This window comes from Ricinus communis, chromosome 7 (genome assembly GCF_019578655.1).
Source record: "Ricinus communis isolate WT05 ecotype wild-type chromosome 7, ASM1957865v1, whole genome shotgun sequence".
In the NCBI taxonomy this organism is placed as follows: Eukaryota; Viridiplantae; Streptophyta; class Magnoliopsida; order Malpighiales; family Euphorbiaceae; genus Ricinus; species Ricinus communis.
Genome location: NC_063262.1, coordinates 6,634,903 through 6,651,512, shown reverse-complemented (window position 1 = coordinate 6,651,512; position 16,610 = coordinate 6,634,903). Strand labels below are relative to the sequence as shown.

General features: G+C 28.5%; 1 protein-coding gene across 1 annotated transcript; it reads left to right on the top strand.

The window, feature by feature from the left end:
* The first annotated feature begins 8,669 nt into the window (after positions 1–8,669).
* On the top strand, positions 8,670–10,927 carry LOC8273208 (valine N-monooxygenase 1). The gene is made up of 2 exons (XM_002534117.4): positions 8,670–9,754; positions 10,147–10,927. Exons 1-2 carry the CDS (start codon positions 8,768–8,770, stop codon positions 10,774–10,776), a joined length of 1,617 nt encoding a protein of 538 aa, XP_002534163.3. The 5' UTR covers positions 8,670–8,767; the 3' UTR covers positions 10,777–10,927.
* The last annotated feature ends 5,683 nt before the right edge of the window (positions 10,928–16,610 follow it).

Here is a 16,610-nt window from a genome sequence, read left to right as displayed (position 1 = left end):
ATTAGAATAACCAAAAATATATTCTACCCTTCAAATAATTTACTTAATTAATTCTTAAAATTTCAACTAATTGGGTATAGAAAAAGTAATTCATTCAATTGACTAATATTAAAATCTCCATTAAATCTTTTCAAATTAAACTAAATAAAAATAAAGCTAAAATTAACTTAAATAGAAATTTATTATTAAATATATAAAAATTTCGGATATTACACTCAAAGAGTAAGTCTGTGTTATATAACAATGATATAAAAATTTTCAATTGTAACATCTCTATTAAAAATAATAATAGTAAATATAAAAATTATTTGGAAAAGGATAATATATTTATATATATATATATATATATATATATATATAAGCACGAAAGGAGGTTAGACTTTTGAATTAATTAATACTCTTACTAACCTTATCTTAATTTTATATAAAATTAATTTAATTTTTTCAACTCTAGTAAAATTAATTAGTGATTAATTTTTTTCTAATTCTAAAAGCACAAAGGAGAGAAGGATTTCTGATCACATCCTAATTTGAAATGTAATTAATTTAATTTTCTGATTTTAATATAATTACTTAATGCTTAGTCTAATTCAATTTTAGTCCTCTAATAATTTTATATATTAGTCTAATTCAATTTTAGTCCTCTAATAATTTTATATATTAGTCTAATTCAATTTTAGTCCTCTAATAATTTTATATACATTCTTCATCTTATAAGAAATTGATGAATTACTATATATCACATTATATATATCTATAAATGGAGTTCAAATAATTCAATACAAATTTTTGCAAAAATGAAAGACAAATCATAGAAAAAAGAACTGCCACTTTTAATTTTATTTTATTTGATGTATTAATTCATGTGTTCATTTTTATTTATTATAATTTTATAATATTAATTTGTACGTATAACTAGTGTTAGTAAGAAAAAGTTGATTTTATAAGAAAGGACCTAGAAGTATTATGAGGAAGGAGTTGTTAATAAGAAAAGTTTATGAAAGACTATCGAAGAAAAATAAAAATTAAAAAGATCAAATAGTTATTTGTTAAAAAAACACACCTTTTTTGTTCGTTGGTAAAAAATAAAAAAGAAAAAAGTAGTCACAATATCAGTAAAAATGATATAAAAAAGTTAAAGTAAAGTAAAGATACAGTAAAAAATATATTTTTTAAAAAATAAATATTTTATATAATTTATTCAAGTTAAATCCACATAGACAAACTTGGCTAGATATATAATGAAGGATAATATAGATTTTAGAGTTAATTCTAATGTTCCTCAGTTTTATCTTACTACACCTGTAGGTTTCTTTATTTCTAATAATTCATTTTAATATTTTTTATTTAATAAAATTAATTATTATATTTTTCTGTCAAATTTCTCTATTAGTCAACTGCAATTTTTATCTAAAATAACAGTTTCATCTTTATAAATAGAAAATCTTAACTTTTCTGAATTTTATTTAATTGTATTAGTATTCCCTCTACTTTCAATAATTGATGTTAACATCCTCCTCAAAAATATAAAATAATTAACCTAAATTTATAATCTTAACAACTTTCAATAAAAATTTAAATCTTGTTAGACTAACACTCTTATATTTAAAATTTAGATATTTTGATATTTAAAAATTAAAATTATAAATTATTAAGAGAATTTAGAAAATTCAAGATTTATATTAAGATACTTTAATTAAAGAAAATACTTTATATAAAATTAAATAAAAATATTTTATAAATAATACTTTTAATAATTAATCGAGTTAATTAATATTAAGTTAAGCAAAAAGTATTATAATTGAATCATATTCTTAATAAATAATTATATTTTAGAGAAATTATATATACAAAATTTGAAGTTGCCTATCACGAGTAATACAAATATAGTAATATTAGTAAAAGTAAATTGGTATTTTAATTTTATTTAATATTTATTTTTAATTAAAAGATGTAATAGTTTTAACATAAGGATACTAAAGAGTCTATTAGATATTTTATTTATATTTGTATTAAATAATTTATTTATATTTAACGTTCTTTTTTAATTTAAAAACGTAATATAATTTAATAAAATTAAAAAGATAGAAATGTTAAAATAATTATTTTGGCAATTATAAATAAAAATAGACTTCATATTTTAATAAAGTAGAATTTCTTAAGTTCCATTGTAATTATAGATTTAAAACAAAGTAGAATTTTTATAATAAAGTAATTTGATGTGATGATTCTTTTTTGAAGCTAAAATATTTTGAAAATCATTTCTATCTCTTTTCTCAATATAATATTTTGTTCAAAATTATGTTTATCTCTTTTCTTAACGTATAGATTTGGGTCTTCATTTTCTAAAGAAGTTTCTAAAATCTGATAATACTGATAAGAAGAAGAAACTTGTGGTGAAAAAGCCATTTGAGAGTAAAGCTACATAAAAGATTGAATATCAACCATGACTATATACAACTAATATATTTAAAACAAATTGCAAAAACAACAAATAACAGAAAAAAAAAAAAAAAAGAGATTTTAAAATAAAAGATCTAGTGTTGGCTCAGTGGTCCGTGTCTGGGGCCCTAAAAGATAAGAGCCACCCCAGAAAATTGAAAGTCTCAAATATTTTTGCTTATATATAATTATTAATTCTTAAAATTTTGATTTTTTTTTTTAAATTTTAAAGAGTTTTAATTTACAGAGTAATAATTAGCACTAAAAATTTGCTTGATAATTTGTTGGAGTCTTTAAACTAAAAAAATTAAATATTAGCTATATTATGTATCAAAATTAAATTTCCTTGATGAATATGATTTTAAGGAAAATTTTTCTAAATTATGACTTTTTTCTTATGGTTCAGAATTATTTTTAGTACTAAAATTATCTAAAAGTCATAAATAGAAAAATAAAAATACCAGTTAAGATATTAGATTTTATAAAAAGAATTTTTTTTTTCTAAACGTATGAACTGTTTATTAAATTTCATTAATTATTCATGTTATGGTAACTTCAATAGAGAAAGAAATTTTTTAGAATTAAAATTAATAAAATTTTATTTATATTCAACTACATAACCCAAAAAGAGAGTGTAATTTTCTCTTCTTTCTGATAGAGGCAACTTTTCTTTTAATGGACCATACATTTTCAATTGTATTATTCAATTTGCCAGCCCTTGATAAAGACAACTTTTCTTTTAATAGACCACACATTTTTAATTGCATTATTCGACTTGCCAACTTTTTTTCTAATACACCACACATTCTCAACTGCATTATTCGATTTGAAATTAGAGGTCTGGATTTTAAGATCTCTTTCCACTTAATGTGGAGTAACTAAACAAAGTGTGAGATTCCATAGGAACTCCCCTAAAAACAAATTCCATACCTTACTAATATTAATAACCATATTTTAAAGAAAATTAAATACAATTATAAAAAATATTTTATTCATGTTCTTATGAAAAGAAAATATAAATTTTAGATTACGTTAAGCATTAAGTATTGGTAATGCAAAATCTTCATATGAATATTATAGATTATAAATGATAAAAATTTATTTCAGAATATACTTATGCTTTATAATTTTATAATTAATTAATAGTAACATTATAATCACATTTATGATTTTTTTAATAATTTTAATAATTTAAAAATAAAAAATTATGACCATTTTGTTCCTTTTATTTATTATTTATTATTTTAATTAAATACATATTTTATTGTAATTAAATTGTATATTTAATTACTAGATATTTTAATTTTCATTTATTTATTGTAACTAAATTTATTATTTACTGATTTTAATTAAAAAAACATTCATATACTATTTTTTAAAATTTAAGAAAATCATGTGATAAAGTTGTAAAAAAAGTAAATTTTGTGATTTTTTTTTCTTGCAATTAAGCTTAATATGGTGTCTACATGAAATAGCTTAGGCCAATTCTGTTGCCATGTCATTATGTCGTATTTTTCAATCAATGCTTTGAATTACAAAAATCATAAGCTTTATACTAAAATTAAAAAATCAGATTAAATTTATAAAAAGTACTAAAAGTCATAATCATTTAATGTCTTTGAAATTAAATCACACATTCTCGACTGCATTATTCGACTTACCAACCCTTTTAGCTCCGTCACAGCCACATATTATGTCTTATTTATTTTTTCTTTTTTATTAAAACCAACGTGAATTCCATTTTAATTAATGACACTCTTACTCCTATTCTAAAACTTTTGCACTATACTATGAAAAGCTCTTTTTTATCATCTCTTTTATTATTTTATTTTATTATATATTTTAAAATAAATTATATCTATTTTGATTATTTTACATATTAATAATAATAACTTTAAAATATTTTATAAAATATTTATTTAAACTAACTATTAACTATCAACTCTTTGGTTATTAGCTATACTACATCTTAAGTTTTTTATTTTATTTTAAACTGATTAATTAATATTATAGTTAAATAATATCATATGTTATATATAGTATATCTATAATTTCAATTATTAAACTTAAGATTAATATTCGAGATTTTACTATTCACAAAATCATTTCTAGTTATTATATAGTTTGCACTGTTTGTACATATGGTAGTTATGTTAACTAATTATAACAGAGTAAATATGAGAAAATGTGTTCTTGTGCTAAAATATTAATACAATTTTTTCAGGTTAAAACCTTAAAATGAAATCTATTGATAGGTTCATATTATATATATATATATAATTAAAATATTTTAGTAGTTAGTGATATGTTTTATATACATAATATGTAGAAATATGTACTTTTTACCTCACTTTAGTATTTTTGTCTAATTTCAAGTGATAATAGCAAAAAAAAAAAAAAGAAAATATGAGTCAAAAATACATAAATGATTTTAATTGGACTGCGGCTGTAAAAGACTCTGAATAAAGACACGTGGACTATCAATATTGCATGCCTAGCCGAATTCATCACGGAAACGAAAGAGAAATTAATTAGTTATGATATAATTAATGGTAATTATTTTTTAAGTTGTCTATTTTATTTAAGACAGTAAAGAGAATAACTGTAATAGTATTATGCTAAGAGAAGAACTCTAAGAAAAAAATTTATATAAGAAATAAAGGTTAATTAAATAAGAGAGAATCTATTATTATTCTCTCTGTGAATTCCCTACAGTTCATCTTTTATAACATTTAGTTAGTTTTTGCATTGTTCTTTCAAGAATCAGCGAAACTTTTCAGGACGTGGAGGGTGAGGATCAATTTTCTTCATTTTTTGAAAAATTTATAGATTTTGAGGGAATTTTAGTTTTTTATCTTATATATCTTATGTCTTTCTATTTAATTACAATGATCATTAGATTAAATATGTCAGACTAAGTTCCATAAGTGTTTAGTTTAGTTTTTTTTTATGTATGAACCTTATATATTATGAGTTTAATGAATAATTCATTTACCTTCATATATTAGTTTCATGTATTATTATTAGTTGACCATCGTATCAATTTAATAGTAATATTTGTTATGAAAATATTTAGGTTACAAGTATTAGAAATAGCTTCTTTACTTTATTCTATGTTGTTATAAAAAATCTATGTTGCCTCATTAGTTTGAATGACTTAGAGAAAAGGCATATCGTCATTTCATTTATTAATTTTGAACTTAAGGGAAATAGATAATTACTAAATATAAGGTATACTAAATGTTATTTTATTATATAATTTACATTAATCATTCGAGTTGCATATTTATTTTCTAGTTATTTAATTTCTTTTTTAAACCTTAAAATTATTCTCAAAACATTAACTTAGAGTATTTAAATATATTTTTTATAGTAGTTGGTCTTTATAATACATGTTCTACAATTATTTGTGATATGAAAACCATAATCAACATATATATATATAAAGATAATAAAACTCTAATGTGATTTTTTGGTAATTCCATTAAATACATTACAGTCCAACAACCTTATATGAATCATTAACACATAAATCCAAAAATAAATTAAAAATCCAACAAATTTTAGTCAAAATCTCAGTACCTTAAATACTAATATGGAAGCTTGGATCTGCCGTGCCAGGGACGTTGAGGTGGAAAGCGACGGTCAGAAATAATACACAAAAACGTATGTTAAACGAGTTTGGCACTGTGATTAATGATACTGTATTAAGTCAGAAGGAAACTCAGATCGCCCACGCGTTTGGCGGGGCGGCTGGGAACGGGGTGGAGCTTCTTCAGATGGGGGACCATATGCTCCCCAACTGCTTTTCTTCTTTTCTTTTTTTCCTCTTCTGGAGTTTTTCAGTTGGAGTTGTTTTCTTCTTAAAAATTTCGCAATTTATTAGATTCAAGGAATTATTTTATATATATATATATAATTAGGATTTGTTGCTATTAATACTGGTAATCAAAAAAATTAATACAATTTCCTCATTTTATATGATATATCATCGATTTTTGTTATTATATATATTTAATTTAGTGGTAGTAAAATTGTATAAATAAATATAATCTTACAAAATGAAAAAATTTAATTTTTATTTTAAAAATAAAAAATTTAATTAGATTAATAGCAATAATCATGTAATCTTTGAGTTTATGACTAGTCAAATCATAATAATTGTTTGTAAATAAAATTGATTATATAGTAATATATGATATTATTAATTATTGGAATTAATATTGATTGATTTCAAATTATAAGTAATAAATGATCATAAACAATTCAATCAATAAGTGTGATCATTAATAAATAAAGACACTATCAATGTTTGATTCAATTGATGGATTGGTCCTATTCTTTCTCTAAAATTACTATAATAAATTTAGCAACTCAAATTGCTCCAAATCAAATGGGATAATTGGATAATTTCATCTTCATGTTTACTTAATGATATATAGAGAAATTCATAGCAAATTTTTATTCTAAAATACCCTTTAAAATTTGAAATTTGAAATTTTATTCTTTTTATCCATTAAGATACACATTAAATGTATTTGTTTATTTTCAATGCATTGAACAACTCAAATTACAATTGCATACCTATTAAAAATTATAGTTGCATATTATATAAAAAAATTACAACTGCCTACAATTGTGTTCAAGAGTGTTCTTCTAGAAATTTACAGCGACTGGAGTGGATGCGCTTCCAATGTGCTTGGTGTCAGTAATTCCATCTACAAATCATAAGAATCATATGAGGAGGCTTGTGCTAACTTCTCTAAATACATCAACTCAAAACAGTTAGGATAATGCAACAATATCACAACCTCTAACTCTCCAATTTATCAGATTCAGTCAAATGAAAAGAAAAAGATTGGCACGATGCAGAACACGATCCTTGCACAAGAGAGAATTCATGCTATGTTGAGAATGATTATAATTTTTTATTGGTTGTTTTTCTTCTAGGAATCGCATATCTGATGAATCTATGTAAATTGGAATAGATTGTTTAACGATGATGAGTTGTGAGATGTATTTTGATGTCTTTCCTTTTAATCTAAGATTGTTTCAAAAGTTCAGTACTCTGCATGCAAAATTGTTTTGGATTTATATTATTACTATGGAAGGAATCAACCTAATTTATTTAAGATGTAAACCTAATGATTAAACTCAGTTAAAAATCATAAGAATCCTAAAGAACTGTGTATAAATTCCTTTATTATGTACTTATTGGGAGAGATCATGTAGACTGAGGATGCCTTGACCATTCAATAAATAATTAGAATTGGAGGTAAATTGTTGTAAATGAAAGAGGAAAATTTATCTTTATTTTGCCTCCAAACACATTAAGGATATTTTGTCAATTTATAATTATTAATATGCTTTAATTATTCAGAATGGAGGACAAATCAACTTTGCTAAAATACCCCCATTTGATCCGGATAACTTTGATGATGCATAAACTAATAAGAAAATTTAGTGGGGTAGATCTTATTCTCACATTATTATAAAATGTAGAAAACAAAAGAGTTATTTATTTTAAATTATCTTTTTCAAGTATTAATAAATATTATTATCTTCATAGTAAAAGAAAGATACTACGTTTATGTCATGGAAACTGTGTAATTATTCAATAATTACTTTTGTTTATGGGTGAGCCATATTTCAATAATTTCCTTTTTCTTTTTCTTCCCTTTACTTATCCCATTTGATATTTGTGTAACGTTTCGACATGCACATGTTAATTCGTTTTCAAAAATTAAACGTGCGTATTAGCTACAGAACTTGTTTTTGAGAAAGATAAAACTCGAGAAGTAAAATAATAGTCATATGGTCACTAGCTAGAGGAGTATGCTAGGTTCAATGGATTTCAAATTCTTATTTGGCAAAATTCACTATCAAGTTGCTTAAATTTTTCAGTTTTATTATATTAAATTCCTAAATTTTTATTTTTATTTATTAATTTTTTATATTTTGATTAATAATATTTTATATATGTTTTATGAGGTTTTTATTTATTTCATTAATCACATGTATTTTTATTTTTATTTTTGTTAAGTACTGTTGAAGTATTTTTAATTAAAAAAAAAAAGAGCTAAGTAAAAGTTAAAGATAGTCAATAAATTAAAATTAAAAAATTTAAGGGTTTAAAAACACATTTTGCATTCTTATTTTTATAATCTAACAGGAAGATTTTCCCTTATCTTAGAATGACTATTCCTCGTACATTAACTTAAACCTCCATAAATACCTACCTTCAGTACGTGCATGGTATCAAGCATTACCACTCTCTTCTCTCAATCTCTTCCAGCTTCCTTGGCCATATTTGTTATAAACCAATATGGCAATGAACATCAAAGATACAGCTTTTGCTATCGGCACCGCTTCCTCCGCCACTATCAACACTTTGAAAACCTTACTCATCACCTTCTTGATTTCCATCAGTGCTATAAGAATTCATAAAAGAAGGGCGGCCCAGAAAAAAAATAGCAGAAACCCTCCACTCCCTCCTGGCCCTGCACCATGGCCATTGGTTGGCAATTTACCTGAAATGATGCTTTATAGACCCACATTCCGGTGGATTCACCAACTCATGCAGGAAATGAACACCGAAATTTGCCTTATCCGTTTAGGGAGAACAAACATTGTCCCTGTCAGTTGTCCTATTCTTGCTCGTGAATTGCTGAAAAAGAATGACGCGATCTTCTCTTCCAGGCCAATGATATTTTCTGCTAAGTGCATGAGCGGAGAGTACTCTACAACAATTGTTGTGCCTAATAATGATCAATGGAAGAAAATGAGGAAGATCCTAACTTCAGAGATTGTTTCTCCTGCTAGACATAAATGGCTTCTTGATAAAAGAACTGAGGAGGCAAATAACCTTGTATTCTATCTTCATAATCAGTATGAAAGCAACAAGAATGTCAACATAAGGATCGCCACCCGCCATTATTGTGGAAACGTGATCAGGAAAATGATCTTTAGCAAGAGATTCTTTGGAAAGGGAATGCCTGATGGAGGACCAGGACTTGAAGAAATCGAGCACGTCGATGCAATCTTTGCTGCCCTTAAGTACTTGTATGGATTTTGTGTATCTGATTTCATGCCTTTGTTGCAAGGATTTGATCTTGATGGGCAGGAAAATTTCGTTCTTGCTGCAAACAAGACCATAAGGGATTATCAAAATCCTTTAATAGATGAAAGAATTCGACAGTGGAAGAGTGGTGAAAGAAAAGAAATGGAGGACTTGCTTGATGTTTTCATCACTCTCGCGGATTCAGATGGCAAGCCGTTGCTCACAGCACATGAGATCAAGAATCAAATCGCTGTAAGAACCAATTTTCTCATAATTTATTAAGAAAAAAATTCATTGCTTGCATAATTAAGAAAACATTTCCATGAATTTAGACCATTAATTGATGCGTTATGCTCGTTCAATCCATGATTGTCACATAAGGTACCAATGATGTGATTCATCTGTTGGCTAGTTTGATACATGATTTTCCCATCTCAGTGTCATAGTCATTATGGTCAACCCAGAGAAGTTTTGCTGGGAGACAACTAGTGAGGTATTGCATTTTATGGAATCAATGACAAGAATTCTGAAACATAGTATACAATATCTCTTTAAATTAATTAGTGGAAAGAGAGACGGATTAACTTCTTCAATTGAATTTCTGTATACATATACATATTGAGGAACAATGCATATGATTTCAGGAGATTATGATCGCAACAGTAGATAACCCATCAAACTCAATAGAATGGGCAATGGCTGAGATGTTAAATCAACCTGAACTTCTCCAGAAGGCAACAGAGGAATTGGACAGGGTGGTCGGAAAGGACAGGCTTGTCCAAGAATCCGATATTCCTAAACTGAACTACATCAAGGCCTGCGCAAGAGAAGCATATAGGCTCCATCCAGTGGCTGCCTTCGTTCCTCCTCATGTTGCAACGCAAGATACTATTATTGGTGGATACTTTATCCCAAAGGGTAGCTGGGCAATTCTTAGCCGTTTCGGCCTTGGCAGAAACCCAAAAACATGGCAAGATCCACTGAAGTTTGATCCTGAACGCCACTTGAATGAAGGAGAAGTTGTCCTGACAGAGCATGATTTGAGGTTTGTCACTTTCAGCACTGGACGGCGCGGTTGCATAGCAGCTTTGCTTGGCAGTTGCATGACAACTATGTTGCTTGCCAGGATGCTTCAATGCTTCACCTGGAGTCCGCCAGGGAATGATGTCAGGGTTGATCTTACAGAAGCTGTTGACGAACTCTATGTTGCTAATCCAGTAATGGCATTTGCGAAGCCTCGCTTGGCTCCTCATCTCTACCCTACTTCACCTTGAAATAGCTAGCAAGAAAAATTCAGTTAGCTTGCAAGGTTTAGTCTTAGTTTTAGCTCCTATATTACTCTAAATTATAATATATGTGGCTCCTATTTATTGTATCTCTTGCAATTGTTCCTTAAATAAAATACCTTGGGTGTTGACTCTGTTATTCTGTAAATCTTTGGGCTCATGTTTTAAACTCTAAAGTATACTAATTTCCTTGCTCAAACCCAATATTACCGGTCATTATTTTGTTCTATTGGTAAGAAATCAAGACGAGTTTAAAATAGACTTGATATATATACTAAAACTAATAGAAAAATGACATCTATATATGATTGTTTTATACTTTAGTATTGGATAATTGATACATATTTTATCATTTAAAATTAATGAATATATGTCAATCATCTATAAATTTAATGTATAGATGGACATACACCAACCCCAAACAAAAATTTTCTTTTTATTAATGACAATATCTTATTTACAACTTACTAAGGTATCAGTCACAAAAAAAAAAATCACCATTCAATCTAAAAACAAAAATTATCGATGAATAGCTCCATTGATATCAATACTTTAATGCATATATCTAATTAATACTAAATTTTTATTTTTTTTTTTAGTACCAGACCTTTTAGTTCTCCTTTAAATTATGGTACCAATTGAAAATCCGATAAAAAATCTAGTGATATAGCAATCCAGACTCTTTTATATCAATTAGTCACTCTGCTACTTCATCATAAAAGATATACGGTACTGAAAAAGGAAAAGTACTTAAGAATTTGATTTCAATTGAATATATATAGTAAACTTTTGTTATCAATTAATGTGATTAATTATTTTTTAACTCTTTTATTATAGTTCAAGTCATGAGTAACATATAACTTCTTTTTTGTATTTATTCGAACACATAAAATCAATTAGTTAAATAATATATACAATTAATGGCATACTCATGATCGAGCAAAGTAAAACATTAATCATGGAAGAATATTGATGGTTTATAATAAATAACCATCAAGTAACGGCTAGTTTATGATAATTAATCTCCAATAATGGCACCTACTTTACTTATTTTCTTTTAAAATAATTAATCTAATGTCCTCCTAACTGAGATCGTTGAGTTAGATATATGATAATTTGCTTTCTTTTATCATTTTATTGATTTATATAATTAAAGTTTTTTTGGCATTTTAGTGATTCAATTGTTGATGGATTTTGAAAAGGTTTGATTTTTTTTTTTTGAGATTTTTTCAGAAATATTTTTAAAAATATTGAAAATATCATATTTACCGTCAAAATTTTTTTCTTTCAAAAGTATTATAAGTTTAGAATTTATTTCAAAAATATGGTGGTATATGTTTGTTATACATTTGTTACAAAATAGTATATATTATTAGCAATTTGGTATATATTTTCAGAATTTTTATAGTATTAAGTTGTTTTATATATGTTTAGTATATAATTAGTATATGTTTGATATTCATTTAATAATATTCAGTATACATAATTAGTATCAAAATTAGTATTTGAAACTATTTTCTAATATCTATTTTATATATTTTATCTATTTGGTATATATTTAATATATAAAACTGATATTTGACATTATATTTTAAAATATATTTCACATTTTTAGTATCAATTTCAAATATTTTAATATCTATTTATTATATATTTAGTATATATATGATATATTACTAGTATTTGAAACCGATATATATTATTTAATATTTATGGTATTTATTTCATATACTGTGGTATATATATAAAAAATATATTTAGTATACATATGATATATAATTAATATTTACAACTAGTTTTGCTTTTCTGAAGTACAACAATTTTTGTATTATTTTATATATAATATAAAAATAATTTACGTACAATTTTTACACTTTTATAATGATGATTAATCAATACTTTTAGATGGCTATAAATTAAATCTAGAGAATAATACAAATTTAGCACTTGCTATTTTTTCATAATAAATAAAGGTGGGTGGTTGACTTAGTTGGTAAAATCAAGTATATTAAATAACACCATTACTATTAGATGAGGTGGCATTGATGTGGTGCTTTTATTACCTATTTTGGTTTGAATTTAGTCTCATGTTATACTTAATTAAAGAATTAAAAATATAGGAACTTTGTCAACCCATATAATATTTTCAAGAAACAGAACTTTGTCACAAAAACCTTCAACCAAATCATCCACAAACAACCCTTATCCGTTAAAGAGTATGTCCAATCTTCATCTTTTCACAATGTTCTCTTACCTCTACCACTCAGGAGCAGTATGTTACTCTTGAGATTCTCACTTCCTTCATAGAACAATGGAAGAAGCAGGGATACACACACCTCCATCTTGGAGCTGCCAAGCTAGTCCTCTTATATCATGGCAGGATGGGTCTACCAATTACGGCCCGTATGTCGCTTTTGGATACCAGATATCTTAGATACGAGCATGCAGTAATCGGAACTATAGTCACAACACTTAACACTGGAAGTGTTGTTCTAACTTTCTTCCCAAATTTTAATCTATCTCTTAATGATCCCTATTTGTCAATTGCACTCAAGGTCCAAGTCCACATCACTGGAGCAAATCAAGTGACCGATGCTCTCTCTGCGACCCTGCACCACCAGATTGTTTACAGATTACAGGACCATGCCTTTAATCTTCAGATCCCAGGCTTTCAAGCCTCTTTTGATGCTTTGTTTATTATGGCTGACTCTGGTCAAATTTCTACAATAGTCCAGGCCCCAAGGCAACTGGAAAGAGAAGACCTGCAGAAGTTAATCCCAACTGAATGGGTGACCAATTATGAGAAACTCCAGGCATCCCAGGCCAAGCCTGTTCAGGCTATTGACCCTCTTTTTGTTAACCAAAAGGATGGTACTGTGAAAACGATTTTCATAAAAATGAAATAATCTTCTTCTGCACCTTTTATCTTCTAAGCATCAATGATACAGCATGTGTCTAGACCTAGAGAAAAGATCCCTATTCACTCTTTTCAGTTCTCTGGATATCATATCTATGCTGTCAGAATTAAGGGACACTTTATTTGGGATGTTGGCCCAAGAATGTGCAGATCAAGATACACTTACGGAGATGATCTCGATTTTGCTGAACCATGTTTTCAACACTCTAAGAAAACTCCAAGAGACATGACTCCAGAAACTCCATGTTCAGTCATGGAACCAAGGTCAGTGACCGAGATCCAGACGGTCCTTGGATTGGCATCCACAGGAACAAAAAGAAAATCAGAGTAAAGCTCCTCTTCCGATGTATAAGGAAGCCTTAGAACTTCTTGCAAAAGAAGGAAAGACTGTCCTTGACATCACCTTTGACGAGATGAAGGTACTTTTGGCCCAAATGGAAATTGTGTTTGGGAAAAAGCCTTCTACTACTTGCAGAGAAGAGACTCATTCTGATTTACTAAAAGTTCAACCACCCCATGCAATCTAAAGTTGTTTCATGTTCCAGCCTGAAGATTTCTCTCCCCTAGGGAAGTCTGAAAATAAAAGATCGGAGATCCTCCCCTCAAGGATTACTCCTTCAGGATCCATAGAGCCTTTCACTCCACCAGAAGAGGTCCTAAATTGGGAGATCTCAAATTCCATAGTTCAGAATTCTTATCTAAAGAAGATAGATGGAAAATTGGATCAGGCTCTTCATTTGGCTCACAAGTTATACCAGAAGTTGGACACCTTCTCTCAAGAAGTACTCCAACTATATTCTTCTCTAATCGCCAAATATCAAGCCTTGGATAGAGAGCTTCGAGTTCCTCAACCGATTACACCAGCTTTCATCTAGAAGGAAAAAGAAATTATAAGGCTCAAAAGGCAGATTGATCAAATTGAACATGACCTTAGAAAAGATTAATATTCTACAATCCCTTCCTTTACATCAGCAGCTTCTACATCTTCTGCCATTGCCCCCTCATACTATTCTTCATTTCCTTTCCTTCCACAGCTAGAACAAGAAGGAACTTTTTACCAACCCTTTGGTACCTTCTCACATCTATACCCAAAAGGCTCCATAACTCAACAAAAGAAAATATCTCCTCCTCCAGTTTCGAAAGAAAATAAATTGCCAGACCAATCACTCACCAGCCCTTATGATTCTGATTCTTCCTCAAATACCTCTGAGATGGCTGATATCACAGAAATTCTCATGAATACCTCTACTACTGAACCCAGTCCAAAAGTAGTAGAGCCTGAGGATGGCACAGAGGATGCACAGTCATATTTTGCCCCTACTGGAGCTTCATACCCAAGGTCAAAACCGACAACTGGCACAGGACCTTGGTTCACCTTTGATGATTTGTCTCCATCACAATGGAGGGATAAGCTTTCTGAATTTTTGGCATTGATTGATCTCCAAATGACTTTTGATGGTGCCACACTTAAAAAGGTTCTTGCTGAATTTGTTACGAGATTCACAAGGAGTTTAAGAGATTGGTTCCAGTCACAGCCTGAGTATACCAGGCTCCAATCAGTTCCTTGGAAGTTGTTGTTCGTTGAAGATCAAGGATCTGGAAATACATTATTCTGCCATGTTCAAGTTATATTATGTCATTGGAGGGCACGATGGTGATGATACATTGAAATATACTTTCATCACCTCATTACCAGATGAAATACAACCAGAAGTCAACAACATGATCGCCGCAATAAAAAAACCAGTCACCTCCATTACTCTTGGAGAAATGTGGCAGTTCACTCTCTCCTCTATCAAGAGATTATGTGACCAGCAAGAATTGTTCAGAAGATTGTCTCAGTGTGATTTGATTGTTCAAAAGGCCTGTAACAAAAGTCACCTCAAGATTAAATGCAAGGCTTCTAATTGCGTTTGCTCCGGCCACAAGAAGAAAATCGGACATCAAAAATACTCACGCAGCAGAAGCAAAGAATTTAGAGGAAAAATGCCACATTCAAAAGGATTCAGATACTTCCAAAAAAAGAGGAATCAAGGCCACAAATCAGGCAGATGCTACATCTGCCGAAAGAAAGGGCATTATGCTAAGAATTGCCCTCAAAATTCGGAAAAATCGTGAAGGATGATGTGAAGTCAAGCATGTCTATGTCTCTACCAGTTTCATTCGAAGAAGATATAGAGTCTCTCTTATCAGAACAAGACGATCTTACTCCAAAAAGTCTCATTGGATTAGAAGCAGAATACTCCGACTCTACTGAATCTTCAGAAGAGTCCTCTTCAGATTCTGATGATAGTGAGATTCCAATTCTGATGATCAGTCTTCCCTCAATAGAAGAAAAAGACATTCTGACAAATGTGATGCAGTACCCTTTCTCCCCATATCCAGTTCCTGAGTTATCTCAGCTTGCTACTAAAATTTCTCCAGTTCCTTATGTTCCTATACAAGTCTTGCCTTCAAAGTATGTAAAACCTGTTCCAGTTATAGCTTTCTTTGACACTGGAGCTCAAAGAAGCATGATGAATCCCGAAGTCCTCCCATCTGAATACTGGAAATCCCATATTCAGTTTTTTAGAGCAGCAAATGGTCAAACTTTCAAGACTACTCTAATCACAAGGCAAAAAATCGGGATACAGTTTTTTCCTGATTACGTAGTATGGACGCACATTATTGGCTCAGATCTCCCAAACAAAGACCTCTTAATAGGGTTTGATGTTTATCATCAAGCTCAAAGGCTTCAAATCCTTCCCAATGGAATAAAGTTCAAGAGGCAATTTCGCCCATACACAGATACCTCTAATCTGTTCACCATAGCAAATACAGAACCACCATTCCTGCAATACAAAGAAAAATTTCTTCATTTTTGTCTAGAATCCCATTCACATTTCCAACACCCTCTTTCCTTGTG